At 40.0% G+C, this 27,145-nt stretch overlaps 1 protein-coding gene across 1 annotated transcript; it reads right to left on the reverse strand.

The window, feature by feature from the left end:
* Window positions 1-228: 228 nt before the first annotated feature.
* On the reverse strand, window positions 229-26,601 carry LOC137267856 (BLOC-2 complex member HPS3-like). The gene is made up of 23 exons (XM_067802282.1): window positions 26,292-26,601; window positions 24,898-25,390; window positions 22,461-22,846; window positions 20,326-20,439; window positions 19,737-19,912; window positions 19,303-19,419; window positions 19,095-19,216; window positions 18,730-18,796; window positions 17,793-17,962; window positions 16,614-16,722; window positions 13,461-13,547; window positions 12,097-12,193; window positions 11,452-11,515; window positions 10,157-10,244; window positions 9,653-9,730; window positions 8,400-8,498; window positions 7,515-7,581; window positions 7,149-7,183; window positions 6,426-6,515; window positions 5,103-5,333; window positions 3,113-3,325; window positions 2,039-2,129; window positions 229-1,534 (listed from the first exon to the last, which is right to left on the reverse strand). The coding sequence occupies exons 1-23, from the start codon at window positions 26,503-26,505 to the stop codon at window positions 1,356-1,358; spliced, it is 3,387 nt and encodes a 1,128-aa protein (XP_067658383.1). The 5' UTR covers window positions 26,506-26,601; the 3' UTR covers window positions 229-1,355.
* Between the last annotated feature and the right edge of the window lie 544 nt (window positions 26,602-27,145).

A 27,145-nucleotide genomic window follows, 5' to 3' on the forward strand; every position in this document is an offset into this window, starting at 1 on the left:
GAGGTAGCTGAATAGTGCAAAAACCTTCCCAACATGTCTAAATACTGATGCAATATAACCAATATATGGACACACTTGGCAATCCAACAATGATTAGATCTATTTGTTAAAAAAAGACAGACATACAACTACTGGACTCACCCTTGATCCCAATCTGTGCCACAATCCAGGAAGGATCTGCCTTCAAAAATACATTCGCTTGGATAAATCAAATAAATACAAGAACTCTTTATAAGATGATTAATTTAATCATTAATCTCAATGTATAATATAAACATAATATGTATTATTGTAACAAACATAACAAATTATGTACATAAATCATGGATTCAGTCAGAATTTGAACACACAAAAATCTCATCCACCCAAACTGTATTTCCTTGACCACACACAATCACAAACACAAGGACTGATCAATCTAAAGTAGTCAGCAGAATGTCTGGGTAACTAGAAGATTTGGAATTTTCTTTATTGCAGTATCAGGATTCAAACAAGATAGAATGGAAATTATGAGATAATGCAGTTTTCACTTGATGCATAAAACACTTCATCTGTCATTTAACACTGAACAACTCTGATTGTATGGTGTGATCATGAAGGTCTTTGAGCAATCATTTTCACATAACATACGTTCTGTTTGGGATGACACTTACTCAGTAAAGTACAAATTCTAGTACTTGTTGGCTTGAGTCCCATCTGGGTGCCAAACAGCACTGGCATTGTGTATTCATAATATTTTATATAACAATGTAACTTTTGCTCAAACCATCAAGTCAGATGTTAATACACAATCAACGAGATAGACCATCAACAATCAATATCAGTTACAGAAACATATTATAATATTGAGAAAAATATCAAACATTTATTTTCATTTTGAACTAGAATCACATTATTTACTCCAAATGGAACCCTGAAAAAATATAACACTGTGATTTGTCAGTATCATGGTATCATATTGATGAAAACTTCGCAAAATGATAGTCTTTGTTAATTTCATGTATACAGAAAGGAATCTGTCCCATTCTTGTTAATATTTAAGGAAAACACTTATTTATATTATACAGACATTCACTGACTAGCAAAATCCACCAGTGCAATCAATGTAAATTATATATATATATTCTGTACTATAAAAGAATAGACTAGATATCCGGTGAACAATTGTTAAAAACCTTGGACAAAACATTTTCATATATTACATACATATTTTGAAGGGTTTAAATTCTCCATGTAGTATGTCAGTACCATCTACAGTTTGTAGTATTATCAGGTTCTGGATCGTCTCCCATGGCTACCCCATTTTCCAAAGGATGTGAGGTACATGCTGGTCAAGTCATGTTGATAAACAGTGGTCAGTGATGAGTGACCATCTGGCGACCCTTGTCTATGATGTCGTTCTTGAGAGTCTTGGCACATTGATGCCGAAAGCACTGTGTGATGTACGGCAACACGAACGTAAAACTGCCATCTGCTGGCAACAAGCTGAGGAAGAGGTCAGGGGGAAGTAACTCTGATAAATCCTTCAAGATGCCTGAAATTGACAAATTGTAAGGTACAAACTATCCTCCACTTTCAATACCTTAAGAATGGATAACACATAAATCTCCAGGGTCCCTTTATGGAAAGTTATGATATGGTTACTGTCGTGTTCAATAAAGTTCATTTGAGGTTGCATTAAAGGTGAACTGTAAAAAGCTGTGAGGATAGAATGATAGGTGGAATGCGCAATCATGTGGGTAATGACAAACAATTTGGCACTAAAAAGTCATGGCTGAAACGTGTTGAGTTTTTCACTCTGAGTCTGGGACTCAGACATAGATGTCCTGTCTACTTAATTCAACAGTTAAAATTTCCACAGTTAAACAGAGATTATGAATTTTGTTTTGTGCCACAGTTCAATCAGACTGAAAGCTAAAGCTGCAAGTCACTGTGTCATTCAAACTGGACTGAAGACAAAACAACGGTGTGCAAGGAAAATATCAAAACATAAAACATATTACACACTGGTTAACAAAGGACAGTGTTTGACCCTGACCTCGGTATGCCTGGACGTACAGCTCTTCTCCTGAAGAGGACGACGGCAGCTCCTTCATCACAGCCTCCAGACACCGCATCCCATACTGCCACTGACAAAACAAACACAACACTTCAGTAGGTAATAACATCCTATCCCATACTGCCACTGACAAAACGAAGACAACACCTTAGTAGGCAATAACATTGTATCCAATACTGCAACTGACAAAACAAACACAACACTTTAGTAGGTAATAACATTGTAACCCATATACTGCCACTGATAAAACAAACACAACACTTCAGTAGGTAATAACATCAAGAATCTATGCTGGTGTGGAGAATCCCCTTGATCCAAGTCAATCTACCAGTGGATCCAAGTCAGTCAACCATGGAACTGATTGATTGTGTGATTATGTATGTATGCCATCTATGAATGTTAATAAATGATAACAAATGATATATTGTGATTATGTTTTTATTACAGTGATATTTTCCCACAAATACACTAAGGCAACATTCTCATTAATCCAGCCTGTTTCTCTGCAACCACAAGTGTCAGATTTTAGTAGACATTTTGTATACTAGACAACTGTATAGAGCCAATATCACAGTTTGCCAGTTCAACTGCTCAAAGGTGCTTTGTTTTTCCCCTGATCATTGGATGTCCATCACAACGGCAATCTCAACTCCCTGGGAATCATGCAACTCTTGCAGCCTACTACCGCACCAAATTAATGTCGCTTTCCCATCCTTAAGAGGCACCCATTCACAACTGGGTGGACTGGGACACATAGTCACAGTGTTTCCTGCACATTGCCCAACTTACAACTAGGTGTTTACACGTATTCATACGTCCACCACAAGATTGTGTACTGTACACTAGGAGTTGTGACAACACGGAAAGCATCTGCACACAAAGTTGACTCCAAGGTTTTTTACACCCGGTCACAGATGGGCTCGATCCCGGAACCTCCAAGCTTGCTGGATTACTAGCCTGGTGCACTAGACAGCTCATCCACCACGCGAGAGTAACAAGAGTTGTCTGTAAAATCAACACAACCTTCTCCATCTCACTGATAGTAAATCTCACCCTCTCTGGATCCATCCCATATGTGCATGACATGAACTTGGGCACCACTCCTGGATATCTGTCAATGATGAACTCCGTGGCCTGCTTCCAGTCAAGCACACGAACACATAGCAGCCATATTGAATCCCAGCCAGCAAGGTCAGCCTCATTCTGGATCTGGTGGGTCACACTTCGACACAGATCCTCCATCAGTTCCTCACTACACAGGAGTGACTGGCAACAGGGAGTGAGTGAGTGGTGTGACAACAATAAGTGAGTCAATGGTGAGTGAGTGAGTCGATGGTGACTGTGTGAGTCAGTGGTGAGTGTGTGAGTCAATGGAGAGTGAGGCAGTGGTGAGTGCATGAGTCAATGGTGAGTGAGTCAATGGTGAGTGAGTCAATGGTGAGTGTGAGTCAATGGTGAGTAAGTCAGTGGTGAGTGTGAGTCAATGAAGAGTGAGTCAATGGTGAGTGTGTGAGTCAACGGTGAGCATGAGTCAGTGGTGAGTGAGTGAGTCGATGGTGAATGTGAGTCAGTGGTGAGTGTGTGAGTCAATGGAGAGTGAATCAGTGGTGAGTACAGGAACAATGGTGAGTGTGTGAGTCAATGGTGAGTGAGTCAATGGTGAGTGTGTGAGTCAATGAAGAGTGTATCAATGGTGAATGTGTGAGTCAATGGTGACTGTGAGTCAACGGTGAGCATGAGTCAAAGGTGAGTGAGTGAGTCAATGGTGAGTGTGTGAGTCAATGAAGAGTGAGTCAATGTTGAGTGTGAGTCAATGGTGAGTGTGTGAGTCAGTGGTGAGTGTGTGAGTCAATGGAGAGTGAGTCAGTGGTGAGTGCATGAGTCAATGGTGAGTGAGTCAATGGTGAGTGAGTCAGTGGTGAGTGTGAGTCAATGGTGAGTAAGTCAGTGGTGAGTGTGAGTCAGTGAAGAGTGAGTCAACGGTGAGCATCAGTCAATGGTGAGTGAGTGAGGCAATGGTGAGTGTGTGAGTCAATGAAGAGTGAGTCAACGGTGAGTGTGAGTCAATGGTGAGTGTGTGAGTCAACGGTGAGGCTGAGTCAATGGTGAGTGAGTCAATGGTGAGTATGTGAGTCAATGGTGAGTTTGTGAGTCAATGGTGAGCGAGTCAATGGTGAGTGTGTGAGTCAATGAAGAGTGAGTCAATGGTGAGTGTGTGAGTTAATGGTAAGTGTGTGTCAATGGTGAGTGTGAGTCAATGGTGAGTGTGTGAGTCAATGCAGAGTGAGTCAATGGTGAGTGTTAGTCAACGGTGAATGTGAGTCAATGGTAAGTGTGTGAATCAATGGTGAGTGTGAGTCAATGGTAAGTGTGTGAGTCAATGGTGAGTGTGTGACTCAATGGTGAGTGTTAGTCAACGGTGAATGTGAGTCAATGGTAAGTGTGTGAGTCAATGGTGAGTGTGAGTCAATGGTAAGTGTGTGAGTCAATGGTGAGTATGTGTGACTTAATGGTGAGTCGATGGTGTGTGTGTGAGTGTGAGTCAATGGTGAGTGTGTGTGAGTAAATGGTGAGTCTGCTAAGTGTGTGAGTCAATGGGGATTGTGTGAGTCAATGGTGAGAGAGTGGTGAGACAACACTGAACAAGTCAATGGTGATTGTGAGTAAATAGTAAGAATGTGAGTCAATAGTGGGAATGCCAGTACCAAAATGTAGGGGTACATCAAGAGATACTGACCAATGAAAATACATAATTTTGAAAGATGTATCACAAACAATTTTAAGGTCTTCACTTGAATATTCAAAAGTTCGAGCTAAACAGACTGTGTTTTGGATTTACCACTAGCTGGGTCACCATTAACCATATATACCTGTATATAAAGCAATACTAAACTGAATTTGAAACTAACACCTGTTTCAGTCAGAGCTGTTATAGCAATTTGATCCCTCTGACTGTCCAATCATGATTAAGTATTTTGCAGACGAAGAGATAATGATTGTGTTTCAAATTTCATGGTATTAACTGCAACAGACATTCCACCACCTGCAACTTAAGCAAGTCCTCATTGCAGAAACAACAGGGGCATTTATCGTCCGAGGAGTCAGCCCTGTTGACAACTTTGACTGGGATGGATGCCGATGGTGATCGTTGCAAGCTGCCACTGCTGCTAGGGATGGTGATGAGCTGACATCGTCGACTTAAGGACATGGGTCCAGTGAACGGAGGAAGGTAGTCGAGCCATGCAAATCTCCCAGTGAAGTGGCCACCACTTGGCTGTATAGGAAATAAAAATCATTTACTGAGTAAGCACTTTATACAGCTCGCTCTATTGCTATTTCTTGATTAAATCGTCTCAGTTAATTATCTTGTGTTTGTAATTAACAAGTATGATGTTCACCGATGTGGGTGTCAAGCAGCCAGTAAGGCACACATTAATTACCACCCATGTGTGATTGTTTGTTTACAGTCAGATTATCTGACCGACTGTGCTGATTGTCAGATTACCAAATGTTTTTACAACGTATTTACAATAATCTCTCACTAGATTGGTATGCCAGAGTCAGAATGCAAGAATGTCAGATTAACAAGAGTAATTATCACTGTTTTAAATGGTTCCCTAATTTGTGGTCGAATTAATGCGAATGTCAAATCACTGAGTGTCAGATAGACGAGAGTTGACTGTATACTCAATCAAACTAAAATCTTGACACTTGTAAATTTAAATGGAAGTAGTGTATATTATTAAAATGGAGATGTGTCATACTGCTATCATTGAGGTACCAATGCAGACAATGAATAGTCAATTGTGGCATCATTTAATTGGAAAAATAATGGATTAATATCCTATGGGTGTCAAAAAGCGATTGAAACCATTTTCAAACTCAACAGTCTGGCAGGTGACCAATAAATGTTGCCTGCCCATCTTGAAAGTAGCCTGCCTTCAGTTTTCACTCATATATTGAATTTAATTTATTGAGACAAACATGTATCATTGTTTTGAATGTGTATAAATTCAGCAAATTAAGAAAAAACAAGCATGAAATACTAACAGTCACATACGCTGTCAGTGACATTTCAAATGAGCCTGTTACAATTGTGATACAGCTTTTATGATATTTATCATAAACAAACATAACATAATGACTGTGGATCAATAAGAGTGAATAGTCTTAAAATTATCAGCCAGGGGAATCAGGCTGGAGGAGCTTTTTTCAGGCAGCCCATGGCAAAAGTTGCCAGCCTCAAGCCGACGTGAAGGCGTATTGTTTCATTCACTGGTGTCAAGTTTCAACTTAAGCTGAGTAAATTCAGAACAAATGGCTGAATGACAGTAAAACAACGAGTTTCCTGTTGACAGATACTGACCATCTGGAACTGGTGAGGAAGGAGAAGTTGTCGTGAGGAAGGTAGTATCTTGCTGATGATACGCTTGATGTATATTTCGCACAAGAGGCTCTGTAACATGAAAAAACATCAGTCACAGAAACAGGTGACAGCTGCAGACTAACAGAACATTACTTTGTTTTTAAAAATATCTTGTCTCCAAAATATGGTTCACCAGAAGTAAGTACAGTGTACTGAGGTTTGGAGCAGAATATGCATCTTTTGTTTGGTGTACACAGGATGTTGCAGTGTTGACAGGTCATGTGTGTTAAATACAGGTCATGTGCGGTGAAAACAGGTCATGTGTGGTGTATACAGGACTCGTGTGATATGTGGGTCTTCTGTGGAGAATACAGGTCTTGTGGGATGAATTAAGGTCTTGTGTGATGTATACAGGTCTTGTGTGGGTTTTACAGGTGTGGTGAAGACAAATTTTGTGTGGTGCATACAGGTCTTGTGTGGTGAATACAGGTTTTGTGTTTGGTGAAGACAGGTTTTGTGTGGTGCATACAGGTTTTGTGTGGTGCATACAGGTCTTGTGTGGTGAATACAGGCCTTGTGTTGTGTATACATGTTTTGTGCAGTGCATTCATCTTTACAAAAATATCTGCCAACCTTCATTGAATAATATTAACGGTTGATTCTCTCTCGTTCCAGTTATCAAATTTTTATGAAAAACATATTATTTGCAGCTTAATGGCTCACCACAGCATCTTCAAAAATGTACTTCCTCTTCCAATCTATAAACATGAAAAATGGAGAATACCAATGTACAGATGGCCACAAGGACAGAGATCCTGCCAGTGTCTGACACTAAAAAGGTGTCCAAGGTTCTAGACTCATATGCTTGAAAACATATTATTTGTTTTCAAGATACTACAAACCTGCTACATACTAACTTTCATACAGATACATTCAAAATTATAGTGTAAAGTACAAAAGTTACACATTCAATATGGCTGCCATGGCAGACATTCTCACAATTGCCATGGAGACCTGGACCTCATGCATGACATGGGACACGCTAAGCACGCTCACTTCCTCCAGTCAAGGATGAGGGAGATCACTTACCTTTCACGAGGATCTCCAGATAGTCCCTGATGTGGGTGTTGGTTGACATATCCTTGTCTTCAATATTCTGTGAATAATAATTCACATTACTTTAGGGAGTGAGTGCATGTGTTTAGTTTTATGCTGCTCTTAGCAATATTCCTGCAGTATCGCCGCTGGGGACACCAGAAATGGGCTTCATACATTGTACTCATAGGCAATCAATCTCAGGTTTTCTATATGAGTGAACACTTTAACCATTAGGCTACAACATCGCCCCTACTTAGAGTGAGTTTTACGCCGCACTCAGCAATATTCCAGCTATATGGCGACAGTCTAAATAATCGTGTCTGGACCAGACAATCCAGTGATCAACACCATGAGCATCAATCTGTGCAATTGGGAACCGATGACATGTGTCAACCAAGTCAGCAAGCCTGACCATCCAATCCTGTTAGTTGCCTCTTACGACATGCATAGGCGCTTTTCATGGCAAGCATGGGTTGCTGAAGGCCTATTTTACCCCCGACCTTCACGGGTCTCCTACTTAGAAGATGAACATCAAGCAATATTTAACAGCAAGAAGAAGTTGGTGCATTGTCCATCATCCCATGATACTAAGTGCAGTATTATTCACTGCCTCCGCAGAAAGCCTATTGTAATGAATCCCTGCCTGCTAATCTATGACTTTAGCACAGTTATCCCAAACAAATTCCAACAGTCAGAAATACTACACTAACCACCTTATAATTCTTTCAAAGATTAACCACTGGGACAAAAAGGATTTTATCATACCTCATTTTGTGCATTTAAGTAGACAGTGCATTCTACCTGAAGTGTTTAGGTCATGCTCATGACTATACTCACAAACCTCTCAAATCCAGACAACTGTATAATGTGACCTACCTGTAGCAGTTTAAGGCTGGTGTCCAGTGTCAACACACCTCTGTCAAACAACTCAACAAGCATGTGAAGGAATGTATTTGGACGATGTTGTCGCATCAACTGGAATTATACAGCTTATGTTTAACAAGCGTGCTGAAGAAAAATTCAACGAACCCTTCCTCTATTCTCCTCTAACCTTGGAGCATGAAGTGGGTCATCAATACTGAGTGGACAAGGCTATATTGCTCAGGTAACAGGTACATGTATCCTCGATAATCTCCGGGGTATACGTCACAATAAATCTCCTCTATTCCCTGGATGTATCTCCAACTCGGTCCAATAACTTTATTACCTCCCTTTGCTGGCTCCACATTCTCACAGTAGCCAATCAGCTATGCCACCAACTACAACCAAGCCTGCCAGTATCAACAAAGATAGCTGCGAAGGCTTGTTTGCAGTACAACACAGATTTGGGGAAAATCATACAGACAAACTGACAGGTCCGAAACTTTAAAAAATATATGCAAGAACTCCTTCTACCAATTTCAGGGTACCTCTGCATCAACTGTGTTTTAAAGTTTAAAAGGTTAGATAATTTAAGAAGCGAAAGTGAGTTGTGATTGGCATGTTCAACTTTCCAATGTATACACTGGGCATAGATTTTCAAAGCTTTCTTAGCACTAAGGAGTCATAAGTGTCATACATTAACATACACATATGAATATCTTGCACTGAGAGAGCTTCGAAAATCTAGGTCCTGATTGGATAAAAAGCCAGCCAAGAGAGGCAATAAAATCATATAGCCGTAGATGCGTCTAGGGTAAAGTGGAGATTTATCGAAACACATACCCAGGAGGCTATCGAGGATGAGGTATGTAACGAGATGGATGAAACTGGTGACAATGTTGGTTGCATGTTCTTTTACTCCAACAGTGACATCATGAATCTGGACCAGACAATCCAATGATCAACAGCATGAGCATCGATCTACTAGATTGGGAACTAATGATGTGTAAACCAAGTCAGTAAGCCTGACCACCCGATCCCCTTAGTCTCCTCTTACAACAAACATGTGAATTGTAACCTTGATCTTCAAAACAAGGTGGTGTTACAATTTGTCAGTGTCTTAGTCAAGGGACTAGTATCTTTGTTGAGACATTGCATTTATTAACATAATTAATTTGAAATCCACAAACTAACTGTGAAGATAAGATTCATTTAGACCTGATGCAAGAACTGAAGCTCTGAGGGTGAACATTTGGGGTGTCACTAACCTGAGCAAGGGGAGTGAACTCTGTAAAGTCCTTGTGAACCAGATTTGGGTGGACCCCGCATATTAAAATAAAGTTTTTCTGAAAAAAAAGGAAAAATAAATTTCATCAATGGTTTATCAAATCAATAAAGGTTTAACATTGTGAAACATTGTATTCATTAGTGAAATACTTAATTTATACTTTATACTATATATTTGTTTAGTGCCGAAAGTTCGCCAGTTCAACGTGTTTTTCCCCAGGTCATTGTATGTCAATCACAATGGCACACCGTATTTTCGATCTCAACTCCCTATGCATTATACATATAAGGGAAATTTCTTTGTTGTTTGTTGGTTTCACACCTAGCTCTTATATGGACTTATTCCCAGTTAACTTTCAACTTTAAAATCAAAACCTCTCAGACAGGTAAGAATGAAATGGACAAAAGTCAGCCTTAAAATACAAACAAATACAGTCCTGCACAAATGATGACAGATTCAAAAACAAGAAATTACTGGTGCTCACCTCCGGAATCGCCACAAGAGCTGTACGAGCTGTCTCTGGTTCCACCAGAGTCAGATTCAATTTCACAAAGGCCAGGAGGTCAAAGTCACTGTGAACAATCAGTAGCAATGTTCAGAGGTAGCACTGTTATCAGTAGCAATGTTCAGAGGTAGCACTGTTATCAGTAGCAATGTTCAGAGGTAGCACTGTTATCAGTAGCAATGTTCAGAGGTAGCACTGTTATCAGTAGCAATGTTCAGAGGTAACACTGTTATCAGTAGCAATGTTCAGAGGTAGCACTGTTATCAGTAGCAATGTTCAGAGGTAACACTGTTATCAGTAGCAATGTTCAGAGGTAACACTGTTATCAGTAGCAATGTTCAGAGGTAGCACTGTTATCAGTAGCAATGTTCAGAGGTAACACTGTTATCAGTAGCAATGTTCAGAGGTAGCACTGTTATCAGTAGCAATGTTCAGAGGTAACACTGTTATCAGTAGCAATGTTCAGAGGTAGCACTGTTATCAGTAGCAATGTTCAGAGGTAGCACTGTTATCAGTAGCAATGTTCAGAGGTAGCACTGTTATCAGTAGCAATGTTCAGAGGTAACACTGTTATCAGCAGCAATGTTCAGAGGTAACACTGTTATCAGTAGCAATGTTCAGAGGTAACACTGTTATCAGTAGCAATGTTCAGAGGTAGCACTGTTATCAATAGCAATGTTCAGAGGTAACACTTTGTTATCAGTAGCAATGTTCAGAGGTAACACTGTTATCAGTAGCAATGTTCAGAGGTAACACTGTTATCAGTAGCAATGTTCAGACGTAACACTGTTATCATATTAATGTTAATCTGTGATGGTTGGGTAGCCTTGTGGATAAAGCGTTAACTCATCAAGTCGTACACATGGGTTTGATTCCCCTACAGGTACAATGTGTGAAGCCCATTTCTGATGTCCCCCAACCAAGATATTGCTGCAATATTGCCAAAGGTGCCAAAACTTAACTCGCTAACTAATGTTAATCAGCTGCTAAAAAACATATTATGTACATATACTTCTTATCAGTTGCAGTCACCCAAGCTGATAAGAATCTGCATCAAAATGTCACTATAAGCAAAATACAAGGAGTTGGTATCTATTAAAGTTGCACGTTTTATTTTTTATTTACCAACTGGAATGCAAATCAAACAAATACATCAGCACTCGTCAATATATGTTTGGCCCCCTCCTGTGCTAAGTATTGGCTGAAGATTTGCCACTTTGAGTAAGTATATGCAATGGTTGTCTGTAATGGCAGCAAGGAGATGTGAGATTCACCTTGCATTTTCTTCCCTCTGTCTGTTATGGTCCATCCATTTCTTTAACAAATCCATCGCAGTTTCTGTTGAAAGAAAATTGGTGATTGACAGGATTTGACAGGACTTGCCATGGCTGTCAGACATGATTCTGGGTCAGTGATTGAGGAGTCAGATGCAGCTTTTCAAAAAAGATAGGACTGCACACTTCATTTTCACCTTTTTTCAATGATCACTTAGTAAACGTTCAGGACAAAGAGGGGGGAAGGGTTGCAATCTCCTTCTGGATCCGCCTATGGATTGTGTTGTAAATCAACTCCACCGTGAACAGTAATTTATCTTCACTGTTGCAAGTCATGTTACATCATCATTTATCAAGAGTGTTATTTATATTCATTATTTGCCATGAATGCTGATGTTCTGTAGTGAGTTCCTTCTCGATTTGACTAACTACCAACTTAAAATGTCTTAAAGCCCACCAACAAGCAACTTTCAGAATTGACAACCGCTTTAGAAAGGACTAAGTTTCACCCAACCCTACCATCCAAGCCACACCACTTTATTAATTGCTACTGACTGGTACCCTTCTAGACAGACACCAATTTGTGTAATTTGTTATTCCCTCCCATACTTCCAGGTACCCATCTATACAACCATACACCATCACCTGGGCTGAATGTGTGTAGTCGGGAGATGAGCAGAACATGGGAGAGTCGCTCTGGCTCTGTCTCATGGTAGATGTGTAACACCTCATTGCCACAGCTCTGGAACAGTGAACATACAAGGAACATATCATGAAACTTGCCACACTTCAGTTGCTGATGACAGATACTGCTATCTCACCCAGGGGCTTCACTGTGTTGTAATGATGACTGATGATGTCATACAGTCAACAGAGCACTGTTATGTATGACCAAGATCTTTTATGGATAAATCTTCTTTTAATTCTTTGACAGACAATGTTTCAGTTCACCTGATGAAGAGTCATAAATGACCCCAGAACGGTGTGTGTCAAAGAATTAAAAGAAGATTTATCCATGAAAGATCTTAGTCACACGTAACAATTCCTAAATGCTGCTAAAAGATATTTTTGTTATGAAATTACTTTCCTGCGATTTTTCTTGAGACACATCACCTGTGGAAAACAGTTTTGGAGGAATAATGCATGAAGGTCTGAAAGAAGTCTGCATTACATGCAATATATCAAACAGACCCACTAATAACAACACCAGTGTATGAAATAAGGCCCATCCAACTGATTCTCATTTACAGCAAGTCAGACTGATGGTCTGGTAGACATTTTAGATGTTCCATACATCTGAGTAAATTCACCACATCTTGGTGTCTGGTTTGGATAAATCATTTTGGACTTTTTTTTCAAGCCCTGATGTCTGGCTTGGTTTTTGGTGTATTTTGATGTATTTTATACAATAATTGTACACTGAAACAGATGCTGAATTTGAGAAACAAACAACGACTCCATGATCCTCAGCATGTAGCCTTAGACATTCAGTTGAATCTGTGATTCTTCAAGATACACAGATTATGCATGATGATAATAATATGTGCATTTATATTGCACCAAACTCCACTCACAAGGTGAATGCTCATTGCACTAACAGTCAAAGCAGGCATACTATTACCCTGGATAACCTAAGCTGCCCACAGGACCACATTCCACCACATGCATGAAAATATCATAGTTCTTTAACAGATTTCAACAGATTCCTTTCAAGCTGTAATTTAGATGAGACCAATGAAATACCTGCAAGAGGAGAGACGAGATAGACTTTGCCTGTGTTCAAACCTTTATTTGTGTTGCTGCTAACCGAATGAGGCACCATGCTGCAGTCAGTGTAAGATATACAGCATTCACACACAGAGTCGACTAGTCCTTGTTCACTCCACTAGATGCTGAGCACCAGGCAGAGGAACATCAAGTACCACCCTTTACTGCATTCATATTTGTTGCAGGCTGGGCATTGAACTGCCAACTATCAGGCAAGTTCCATCCTTGATGGCATCACTCACCTGCTTAATGTCCACAGGGTCGTCATCCAGGAACAGGATGTAGTTGAGGTAGTAGAGGAGCCCCTTGCCATACGTGAAGTGGGAACCCTGGGAGGAATTTATGATGTGCAAGTATTTTAGGATGGCAAGTATCATGAACAGACATTCATTGTTTGTAACACACCTAGATTGTTTTCATCCACTCAGATTTTGACCTGCTGAGAATCCTCCCTAAACCATTTTTGTCTAAAACACTTGGCTGGGGGATATAATTCGTTTAAGCCAACTTACATACTCTTCAAAAAAAGCAGGGGATAATAAACTTTCAGTTTTGATGGAAAGTGTAAATCTCAACAAACATTTCAAGGACAGACATCTAATGAACACATGACCAGTTCCCTCTATTACCACCCCTAAACACAACGCATGATATGCACGTGCACAACGGAGTAGCCCCATGCACATGCATCCCATTCTTGATTTTGACGTTTTTCCAAGAAGGTCTAGAAATCACATAGAACATTAATTTTGACACTCATCTTGCATCACACATTTGTAAGCATGTGTTTCTTGACATTTATTTTAAAATGAAAATCATATATATGCAAAATACATGCCATACACCAATTACCTTTCAAACGCCACTACATTCCAAATAACTATGGTTGTAAAAAGTGGAGATGGTGATGCACGCTCAAAAGATTCAATAATATCATACCAACACTGATTGACTCCAATAAATCTCCTAAACATTTTAATCATAAATAAAAAAAATGAAGATCCCCTACATTTTTAAAGAGTATATATACCGATACCAACATAGCTTGTGAAATTTGAAAGTGTGAATGATGATGTATTTATTCATTGAAATACTGATAAAATATCAGTCATAAAAATACCAGTATCCCTAACTTATTTTGTCCAGTATATGTGTTGTGTATCAGGTAACTCACTGTTTTCACCCTCAATTGTTCAGGGTGTTATATCTCAATTGTGTCATGATAAATACTCTCTAACTGTTCATTGCAACAGCTTTATTTTCAACTCAGAATATAACCTGTGAAGGTCCCGGGGTAGAATAGGCCTTCAGCAACCCATGCTTGCCATGAAAGGCAACTCAGCTTGTCGTAAGAAGCGATTAACGGGATCGGGTGGTCAGGCTCGCTGACTTGGTTGACACATGTCTTCAGTTCCCAATTGTGCAGATCGATGCTCATGTTGTTGATCACTGGATTGTCTGGTCCAGACTCGATTATTTACAGACTGCCACCAAATAGCTGGAATATTGCTGAGTGTGGCGTAAAACTAAACTCACCCACTCACTCACTCACTCAACTCAAACTATACTACTCACACTTTGCTAGGGATCACAAACTTTAACAAACATAGATTTATAATTGGAAATTATATCCATATAAACATGGATAAAAAATAATATGGTAACCCCTCTTTAGGTAAACAGCCACTTTGATGCTTCATATATGAGTAATCATAGAAATATTTTTCATGGCACCAGTCAACCATTTTACAAATCATGGAACAAGTTCATGACAAATAAACAACACATGTCAACAGTAGGTATGGGATCCCAAAGATGCTATGCTACAGAAACCTAGGATCTCTGCTTACTATAAACTTAGGGATTTAAACCCAATTTGACCCCACATAATTGTTTTCTGTTGAATCCATGATTTGATCCTCAGAAAAGTGTGAGTAGTATATTTTACAAGTAGCCAAATGTTGCCATCCAATAACATTACACAAAAATCATGACTAGCTGCGCGATTACTGAGTTATATCATAGTTTGAAGGAGCAGCAGCTTAGCCTAGTGGTTAAAGCAATCACTTGTCATGCAGATGACCCGAGTTTGATTCTACATGTGGGTACAATGCATTAAGTGCATTTCTGGTGTCCCTACCATGATATTGCTGAGAAGTTTGCTAAAAGCGCCATAAGAAAAAAAATCACTCCATAGCTGAAAGGTCACATGCAGAAAAACAATCAAACATAATTAAAACAAAGTTATCACTAGTTCATAATATATGAAATGCATTGGTAATTGTGAAAAACAAAATTATAAGCGTATAATCACAAATCAAAAGTGCAATATTTTGTACTTGGGTTGACCTCCCTTGAAATGAAGCAGCATCGATAATGAACCCAGTCAGGGCCGGTGAGTGTGGACTCATGTGTAACGACGTCTTGTCATTGGCCACTGGTTCATTTGCCGATACGCTTAGCTGATACGCTTGTTTATGGCTTATAAGCCCGGTAGGTGTAATTTCAAATTGCAAATGGTTAGTAATTGAAGTTCTGCATTGCATATTGTCATTAGAAGACGGGCAGGCAGACTTATAGATGTCAATAAACCAGACTTTGAGTTTTCTCTGTCACGGAGTCTGTGTATCACAATCAACATGGGTTTTTTTAAGTAACGAGTAACATTTACTTGTTTATGTACACAACCAAGATTAGACTTGACCTCATACTCCAGGCAGGCATACTGTTTCAAGCTCTGTGAATCTACTCAAATGCACATGCATTATGAGTGCAGCGCAGCATAGCTGCTGAAACCACCTTTTCCCCCAGAGTTGGCCGAAAATTAGTGAATCATTTGAACTCAGATTTCACAGGCTTTTTTCATCGCATTTTTTTTTCAACTTTATAGGTTGAATTGGCATTTTTGATGATTTGTTTCGGTAAGTGACCCTTAAACAACTGCAGTCCCTGAGGAACATACATGCAACCACATTGTGTATAATTCCCCTGAGTGCTGAGGATGGATCTGACAAAGATTTTGAAAAGCATGCCTGTGTACAATAATTACTTGTTCCTTCAGTGACCTGAGAGGTACCTGGGTGGTTAAAGTATCTGTTCAGCAAGCTGAATGTCAGGGTTTGATTCCCAACATGGGTGCAATGAGTCACACCACTTTTGGCATTGTCCAGCTTAAGCCATTCTAGTGTTCCCAGTTGTGGAATTCCTAGAATATGGCCAATGGTAGCATAAACATCTACACACTCAACACTCATACTGGGTCTCGATTTTCGAAGCTCTCTTAGCGCTGAGATCGTCTTAAGTTAGTGTTAATCTATGGCACTTACTTCTATCTTAGCGCTAAGAGAGCTTTGAAAATATATGCCCTGGTGCCCATCCAATCCACATAGACTTACCTGCTTCTTGTGTTGCTTGTGTTGGACAGCCTGCCTGATAATGTCATCCAGACTCAAGTGGGACATGATGTAGTATGGCAAACACAAACGCCAGTCTTCCTCGTTGGGCCTGAAAATAGAACACACAGTGCCATGAACATAGTATGAGCATATTGTCAAACTAAGTCCCCAGCATCATCTGACTGATGTAACAGCAACAGCTTGGAGAGTTAGTCAGGTTCTGTCACATTGTTGACGGCAGGTTATCTTACCATGGCAGCATGAATCAATGGATCAGTATCAATCACTGGATCAACAAGATTTTATCCTGTCTGGAATAACAAGCTTGTATGTTCAGCTACACTCTCAGACAGTAGAAATGTAGTGGGGTGTGGTCTTGAGTTCATGCCACGAATAAGTTGAAGTTATGCAACATCAAGCTCATAGAGACCTTGGATGGGTGACCATGTTTGGTAGCTTTATTCCTGAGAGTTTCTTGGACTTCAGTCCTGCCCCACAATGAAGTACATGTAATACATGTAGTCTCACTTTGGCAAGTGAGTTTGTTAAAAACTTGCCTCGGTTCACCCAGCCAAAAATGTGTGCATGGATAAACAAAACTGACTATAACCTTCTAGCACCTAACAGGCAGTCTGGGTTATCCAGGATAATAATAAATAAATTCAGATTTAGAGCCATGAGCAATCACTTGGTGTTTGGAGACCGTGCACTACAGAAGATGACGTATCATTATTATTATGTTTTACAGATAAAGAAGATATGCAGCAGAGAGGGTTCGGGTAATCCTGGCACAGTCAGGTTGGTAAGGCTCATCATCAGCTCAGGGTCCTCGCCCACTCTACACAAAGCCCAGACAGCGAATGGGACTTCTCCCAGGAAACACTGCTTAGTTGAACCCACCAAAAACTTTCCACAGAATATGAAGGCTCCCCAACACCGCAGCCTTTTGCATTATCCAGATTGTCAGAAGGGCTGTGCTCCCGGTGGAGAACCCGGGCACTCTCCTGATCTGCGCCGAGAGATCAGGAGGTACCAAACCAAGGGCACTGAAAACAATGGGGATCCTGACGACAGTGTACTTGGGAGGCAAACGAGATATTTCAAAGACATATCATTATTATTATTGTTATTATTGTTATTAATGTTATGGAATAAGCTTCTACGTTTTGCTTCACTCACAATGAGTAGTGCTCTCCCAGCAGGGCAGCAGACTCCAGGAAGTTCTCCTCCACAAGGGCATCAGCGCTGCTGGTGAACATCATCTCCCTCTTCACATGGAGATGTGCCTCCTGCAGCATGTGGGCGTAGCTGGATGGACCCGTCTCCATCACCTTGCAGCCAAAACTCACCTGCAACAAAAAGGTTAGCGTTTTGCACTGTACATTTATCAACTGAAGTCTGTCACTAGACTGGCGATGGTCACACATTCTATTGATGTGTCATTTCTACAATCGATTAATTTCTGTTGAAGACTCAACATTTGCAATCCATGGATAGTTTGATGCATCACTACAGTGCTACTGAGTACCTCCTCAGGTTGTAGTCTATTTGTTTTACAGATCACGTGAGGTTAGGCTGGGACTAGGATCTCAGATGAAGCTACCCTGGGAGAAGGATATGGGTTGCGATTAGGCTGGGGTTCTGATATGGGGTGAGGTTAGGCTTGGGGTAGTATCTTGGATGAAGTTACTCCAGGATTAGGATATGGGGTTAGGCTGGGGTTAGGATCTCAGATAAGGTTACCCTGGGATTAGGATATGAAATTAGGTTAGACTGGGGTTATCTTGGGATTAGGATATGGGGTGAAGTTAGGCTGGGGTTAGGATCTGTCGTGAGGGGATCAAGTTGGGTTGAGTGTTGGGAGGAGGTTAGAACGGGGTTTGGATCTTGGATGAAGTTACACTTGATTTAGGATATGGGGTGAGGTTAGACTGGGGTTAGGATCTGGGGTAAGGGGATCAAATTGGGTTGAGAGTTGGGAAGGGGTTTGAATGGGGTTTGGATCTAGGATGGAGTTTGGATCTGGATAAGGTTAAGATGAGGTAAGACTAACAACTCCATGAACCTAACGAAGACCACATGGACTACAGATAAAAGAGCTGCCTTATCAACTCACCATGTCTCTGTACAGATCAGCAGCAGGACACATCTGTAGGGCATACAGGCTCCACATCATGTCCTCACTACAACAGACACCCAAACATCACATGAACAGAGAATCAAATATATTACATACAATGACAACTTAATGATACTCTTATTATCAGCCTTGTCACAACCCTTTGCTAATTGGGCGGTGGGGTAGCCTAGTGGTTAAGCGTTCGCTCGTCACGCTGAAAACCTGGGTTCGATTCCCCACACATGTACAATGTGTGAGGCCCATTTTCTGGTGTCCCACGCCGTGATATCGCTGGAATATTGCTAAAAGCGGAGTAAAACCAAACTCACTCACTCACTCACTCCTTTGCTAATTAATCTCACCTGTGGGGTTCCTCTACCTTCGTCAGTAGGATCAGGTGGTCGTTAGTCACAGTGATATCTTGGGTGCCGATGAACGGCTGGATGCCAATCAGACAGACATCTAGTTCAGTTGGAGGAGATGCCTGGAGTATAAAGCACAAGCAACTAAACAATGAGAATCACACATGTGGGTGTGATATAGAGTTAGCTGTCTATGATCTGCTCTGACCTTGGTGATGAAGTCGTACTCCTCTGTCTGGTGGATGGCCACAATGCTGTCTCGGGCTGTGTACGTCTCCACGCCTGTCTTTGTGGCAACATGGAGCAGTCCACTGCTGGGGATAATCTGGCAACAGTAGAGACAGAATCAGGATCATACATCTACTTATATCTGGGACACACCGAGGCAGCAATGATCCTATATCTAATTTAATCTCAGAGGCCCTTGACAGCTCTGGAGCACAGATTTACCGATCTCTCGGACATACCTTGACAGCACTGCTTCACAGATCTACCTATCTCTGGGAATACCTTGACAGCACTGATTCACAAATCTACCTATCTCTGGGACATGCCTTGACAGCACTGTTTCACAGATCTACCTATCTCCAGGATACATTTTGACAGCACTGATCCACAGATCTACCTATCTCTAGGATATACCTTGACAGCACTTGTTGTGTATCTGTAGCAGGTGATGAGTTTCACACGAGGGTAGAGAGAGTACAGGCATCCTCCCCGACCCCCACTGACAAAGCAGCACATGGACGCCAGGTTGCGATAACGAGGGGACATTACAGGTGAAGAGGTACTCCCAGGCTCCACCTTCCTAGATATACCTGCAATACATCATGATATACACTAGACCTTCCTAGGTATAAGTGATATATGTACCATGATATACAAGATACCATCTGGATATACCTGTAATAAACCACAAGACACAACAGACCCTCCCGGGTAGACCTGAAACACACCATGATATACAAGATACGTTCATGGATATACGTGCAATGTATCATGATATGTAGAGTCACACGATATACCTGCAATATACCATAATATACAATAGACCTTCCTTGATATAATTGAAATGTACCATGATAGACAAGTTACCTCCCTGGCTATACTTGCAGTATATCATGATATGTACCTGACAGGATATACCGGATGCATTCACTATAACTAAAGTTCCTATTACCATGTTCAGTATTAATTCCTTTACAGAAGGTAGAAGAATGGTGTAAGTTACCTGGCAGGTATGCAGGTATAACAGAGACTTGTTGCCAGTCTTCTCGCATCCCAGCATCGCTGAAATGTAGCAGTGTGATGGCCTTCACTCCTCCCGATGACTTGAATGGGCCACCTGAAAATATAATACAAGCGAACATGTTTGTTTTCCGAAAGACAACAGGACTACTGTCACAGTATCTGTTACACGATTTTAAGACAGGTTGTGCAACAGGGGTTAAAAGCCCCATTGTCCTAGGAGAAGTCGTTTTCATTTCAGGTAATCAAATAATGGTATCTTATGTGTCCGTGAGCTACTTGATTATTTTCGCTTATGCTTTCAAACTGCAAATAAACTTGGATTTCATTTCATATCTCCTCAAAATGCAGCTATTAACTTTTGCGATGAAAATAAAGTAAGGTTATCGGTCATGCCTATTTATCACTCTCCAATAAACAGTCCAGTAAACATTAACGTCAAATACCATGTTGATTTATTCTTTCATAATTCCATCATCATAATTATGTCATAAAAATCAGGGCAAGAGGAAAATTAACGAGGACAAGTTACCTTCTTAAAGTCACTTGCCCTGTGGCAAGTGGCTTTCTTTTAAATATATGAACCTCTATGCAAATTAATGGTTCAAGGAAACAATGCTACAACCAGAGACCATATAATAGATGGTCTCTGCTACAACACATTCAAATACTGCAGTGAAAGGGGTCTTCAAACATAATATCATGATGGGATTACGATTTACTGTTGACCTGGCCTAGAAAGAAGGGCAGAGGTTCCCTGTCCTCTTCATACTTAGAAATGTTAACATGGTCAAAAGTTATTTGCTGTTAAAACAAGGACTGATCCACATTGTCAGTAAACTGTGTTTGCATCATCATGATCATGTTTCATCCCTTTTATCACCAAGTGTACATGGGCTCATATATTTATTCAGCACTAGTTGGGTTAACATGGCTGACTGTTCTCCCCACACACACTGTTAGCTACACATGAGGTTCTTGCACAAGATGCACTTCATACCTGAAACAGTTATCTCCCTTAACACACATATACATCACATACCGGCCTAGATTTTCAAAGCACTAAGATGGTCGTAAGTACATTACCACTGACTTATGCAGATAGATGCTCATGCTGTTGATCACTGGATTGTCTGGTCCAGACTCAATCATTTACAGACCACTGCCATACAGCTGTAATATTGCTGAGTGTGGCGTAAAACGAAACTCACTCACTCAATCACTCAATCACTCACTCACTAACATTGACTTAAGAGGTAAGAGAGGTTAAAAAATCTAGACCCTGGAGTAGCCATGTTAATCTGCATAGGGTTAAGATGGCTGACCATTTTCCCACACACGCTCTTGAACACAAATAAGGATCATGTTCATGATGCACCTTGCACATGGAACTGAGTTGTCTCCCCTTAGTGCCTTTATCACAGATATACCACATATGTAGTTAAACAGTTAAACTCCATGTAAAATTGTGGCATTGTCTCTCCATGAACCTATGGTCACTATATTGTCCTCACAAAGATGACAGAAAAATTTGTATGCATTCATAAATCTTCATTCCTCTTGTTGACAATGTTAGAATAAATCACTATGAATAACAGTGAAAGAACTATTCATACTTATAGCTGTATGAAGCCAGGCAATCTTGAACATGTGCTTTCATGGGAAGCAGATGACTAGAAGGGAGGTCACTCTAAACTAACACGTAATTAGTGAACTGCCCATAGAGTGAATGAAACACTCGTAAAGGATAGCAATAAGACCACGAGCAGGAGCTACAGCCACGCCAGAATGGAACACAAAGGCACGTAATTAATGCATACAAAATAACTTAATGACCCTAAGTGGGGCACCACAGTAGCAATAAGTACAAGCAGCCATTCACGTACCTACACACACTGCACCGCATGTGCAATAATCCTGACTGTGGCCTCAACTCTAATTTCACCATTGATATCCATTTGCAAAAAAACTGATATGAGAGAAGAAGTCAACAACAGAACCTTGGTCATCAGATGGAAACATCATGTTAACAAATTTTTAAAACAACCAATGGAACAGACTGAAGCAAATCATTTGGTAAAACAGTACATCAGTGCCATGTTTCAGCTGAACTCTCACCTCTAAGGTCCTGTAATACAGGAGGTGAAGACTTGTGGCCGAGTGACTTGGAGGTTCCCTGCAGGCCTGGTAGATGAATGGATATCTCGCCAGTCTCAGAGTCCTCCCCATCAAACCTCCAGGCCTGGAAATAGTCATCATCTGAGATCCTGGTAGAGGAGGAATAGCTGCTGGAGAGGTCAGATGTGTCGTGAATGTTAGGGCTGTGATTGGTTGATCGGTTCTGACCAAAGGATGAGTACTCAATCTGATTGATGATTGGTGGATCACTTTCAAATATCTCATCTACATCAGCCAATGAAGAGAGGCGACTTTGGGTGTGGTATGATGAGCCCGGTGATGGGGTGGTGCGATAAACATGACCTTGACCTTCTCTGTCATCTGACCTGACAAACAGTAAAAATAGTTCATAGGTACTGAAGCTCACCATATCATCATTAGGCTTCCTGACTGAACCTAACACAGAACCTCCAACCTCTCAAAAGGTTTTCAACTAGAACCATAAATTAATTTAAACATTTTGAAAGCCGTTTTGCAGTGACATAATTCTAATAAATATTTTTCGCATGCTTCAGAGTCAAGCAAGCCAGGGAAATTCTCTGGTCAAAGCAGGTAAAAGACACAACCCACCACTTCCAAAATGAATATATTTACATTTTATTATGAGTTCAACCCAACTGTTCAACCCATGTTCAGATATGACGACATCCTTTCAATCAAAGAGATTTTATATGGTTTTCCTTAGGGCATGTAGTGTACGGGTCATCTTTCTAAAGCTGACTTCCTCAAAACCTGGGACTCAATCATCTTGATGAAATCTCCAATTGAACACTCTCATTTGTTTGCATTGTAATTGGTCAGTTACACTAAGCAGCAAAGCCAATCAAACTGGCTAGAGAAAATCAGGTTCAAGTAACTTGAGAACACAAGAACCATGTGAACTGATCTAGGAGCTAACATAGTTTTACAAACCAAAGTGAAGATGGTTTATGGTGTCTCTAGCCTGATCCACCATCAGTGAGGCTAAAGCCAGATCCCACTTGCTGGTGGCAGGCACGTATGTGCTATGAGGCATTCATAATTTTAGAATCATTTTCATCATTATTCATTACAAAATACAACCCATTGTTGTTAAATGCAGGTTTTACTTGTTTTTAACAATGGACACTCATTTCAGTAAAGCCATGCAATGTAACTGTACTACCAATTAAAAATATTTCATAATATACAAATAATAAATAAGTACAACTAAAATATTTTCACGTTATCATTTAAAATTTTAAGATAAAATAAATTTTTTTGAATTAAACTATTATTTTTCTTTTTAATATGTCGATATGCAGTTCTCTTACTCATGGCATTAACATTAACTACAAGATATTAACATGATTAATTATATATTTTCCTATTTGAGTCTTTTGAACCTTGGTATTAGCCATCTTGGATGAGGTAGAAAGTCAACTTGGATGAGATAGAATATATAGACAATTGTGAGAACGGCAGGTGTTGAGATTGTCATTGCTCAAGATTAAACTGCATGAATTTGTCGCAGATTAAAACCAGGATGGGACAGTTAACAAGGATAATTGTGAGCATAATACACCTTGTTGAACTTGACCTAATCATGATAATGCATTGCCTGATTGTGTCACAACTAGTTGGTCTGTAAGTATTATTGTGAAGAGGTGCACCTTTGTCAGCTGATCGTCAACATGTCTGAATAGCCAAGACAAGTGCGCTGTCAAACATGCTCTGCTCTCCTGTCGAACGAGGAATGAACCATCCGTCAATGCCAATTGACCTACCGGGTCATGCATATGTAGAGTAGCTCAGGTCAAGTTGAACAAGCTGTAGTTGTTGAGAGCGTCTTTACTCAATATTTGAATGAATTGACAGAGGAACTATTAACCCCTGCATGTCAGTGACGTCAGAATCCTGTGCTGTCCCTAGCATTTAGTTCAGTGTTATTATCTGACGACAAGAAACACACCATTTGCCTTGATATCTTTAACTTACTCCTGAAAGGCCTGTGATCATTCATTTAACAACAGTGACAACGCCAGAGACATAAAAGAACTTTGTTTCAGTGCATCACAGGGCACTCATGAAGTGAGCCCTTTGAGACTTAATCACATTCATGGGAAAACCTCAGAGGTTACATGAAATGCATTTCATTTTTCCTTTAACTTTTAATGGAGGCAGTCACTGATGACTGCACATTTATAAGTTAATCATCCTTAGCAGTGATAAGAAACAGGCTATAAAACTAAGACCTGTTTGCAATGAATGCAGTAAACTTCCATTTTGAAAATTTAACAACTTTTAAAACAATTTCAAAATTAGGAAGGCATGCGTACCTGCAGGGGACATAGTAAGAATTCTAAGCTAAATACCATCTTGAATACAATACCAATTCTATGAGGGTTAATATACTTACCTCCTTCTCTCTAACTTTATCTGGCTAAGACGAGACGACTCTGAATCTGAATCAGTGTACTCCAGTCTAACAGCCTGAAACTCATTCTGGGACGAACACACAATGTAATCCTCGCACAGTGACAGAGTCACCAGCTTGAAATTCCAGCAAAGTTCCAGAAAAATCTCCACATCTCGATAAGACTTTCCTGAGCTTGGCACAGTCTTGTCCACTAGGTGGAAAACCTTTACTTCGCGATCTATTGCCACAGCAAAGTTCCCTGTTTGTGAACACACTGATATGTCAGCAATTTTCCGATCTACTGGAATTTCCACGACATCTAGATAGTTCTGAGCTGAAGAGATGAGGGATGAGTGGGATTTGCCAGCAATACGTACTTTAGTTTTAATTTTAGAACCTTGAGCAATTTCACAATCCCAGTTTAGATAGACTCGGATATATTTGGTTAAATTCTTCCAAGATTTCTTGAACTCGACTGCGATTAAATAGTTTTCTGAAATGCAAAGGGAAACACAATTAAAAGAGGGGTACTTATCTGGAGTCTACAAGAAATATCAGTGAAAGGACATAAATTCACACTATTACATTGACCAAATTTGTGTTTCAAAATCAAACCTCTCAACATGGATGTCAAACATTAATAAACAAAAGGAAACACTGTGGCTACCATGTCTGAAATGATCAGGTATTTAACATTGTTTCCAAGAACTATAAGCCTACTTGCTGACCAGATTCAATGGGGACAAAACAGCAAAACATGAACATATGTAATGAACTGGTCAGTTAAATGATAATTATTTTAACCCAACAATATTTATTTGCCAAACAAAAAATATAAATCACCAAAAAGATGTAAAATGAAAAACAGAAAATGGGACAGGATCTGCTGTTTGATAATAGGAATGGAATATTTGCAGAATTTGACTAGTCCTCACAGCTGTCATCCTCTGGGTGGAGGATTTGAAATCCAAACATTTTTCCAAAAATCTATATAATGATGAATCATATGTTAACAAAATCAGAAAATAATAGAAATATATGCAACAAGTTTCAAGATGTTTCAAGTAAATTAGTCTTTGGTCATATGGGATATCGACATTAATAACCTGCAGCAGAAAACATAAAGATATATTCCTGAATTAATAATCATTATAATGTGTTTAAAAGCATGTCAGTCACTTCTCCGACCGCCATTCTCTCTTACTAATACCGACATAATCGCTACAGTGTAATACGTGATATCTGATAGCAACATATCTCTTACATCGATCTGTCACTGAAGTGAGTTTTTAGCTGGTTCATCAGTATTGGGGTATTTCACAACTAACAATCACAGGGCATCTAGACATATTTGATCACATTTCTTTAAAGTGGCAAATTAAAATTGTCATTACTGGTGGGGTTGTAGAGCAGCTGTTCCACCAAGGACACGGTCTCAAAACGCCTCGTCTCCCGGCAGCCCTCTTCCGTTATTGCGAAAACAATAACAGTGCATCGTCTCGTCGCTACGAAAACGTGCTTCTCGTCTGCACATATCGCCAGTGGTTCATCCTGGATGGGAACTACTTTCTTTGACTTGAAACTGTGACAGTCGAATACCCGAACCATGGCTATTATGCGACTGTTAACACATATCACCTCTTAACTGATCGTACGCTCCTCGCCGACATGGGCAGCGCCATTTTGTCCCTGATATGATCATGTGATTTTAGCAGGTATAAAAAACGAATCGTTGTTGAAAACCGGACAAGACCAATAAAAATATATGTTGGTAAAATTCATTACGTTCTTCTAATCCCATGGTGAAATACGGTAACACAAATATGGCATTTGTCACAAAATGCAAAAAACAGAAATCAAGTCACTTAAACTAAATGTTATTTTGACTATACCAGTTATCTTTTACTTGATTTTTCGATCGGATAGTCCACATGATCTAGACTAGCAGTTGTCCGACTTCCATTTTTGTGGAAGCCGCTGTGGGTGAGGGGTTTACACAGGTGACCTTGTGTGCTTTGGTTCAGATTCAAGATTGGACTCAAACCCAGATTACTAAGCTGACAGTGTGATTCCAAATATAACCATAGTTCCTTCAGTGATTTATGTAAAATCAAACACTTTTTAGAAGCAAACAATTAGATTTTCACTAGTATCGAACAAACATTTTAGTGGTCATGAGTAAATGTGTAAGAGCTGCAAGCGAAATATTCTTGAAGTTTCATAAAACTCAGTTTCACTTGTTCGACCT

The sequence above is a fragment of the Haliotis asinina genome, chromosome 16 (assembly GCF_037392515.1).
Source record: "Haliotis asinina isolate JCU_RB_2024 chromosome 16, JCU_Hal_asi_v2, whole genome shotgun sequence".
Taxonomy (NCBI): Eukaryota; Metazoa; Mollusca; class Gastropoda; order Lepetellida; family Haliotidae; genus Haliotis; species Haliotis asinina.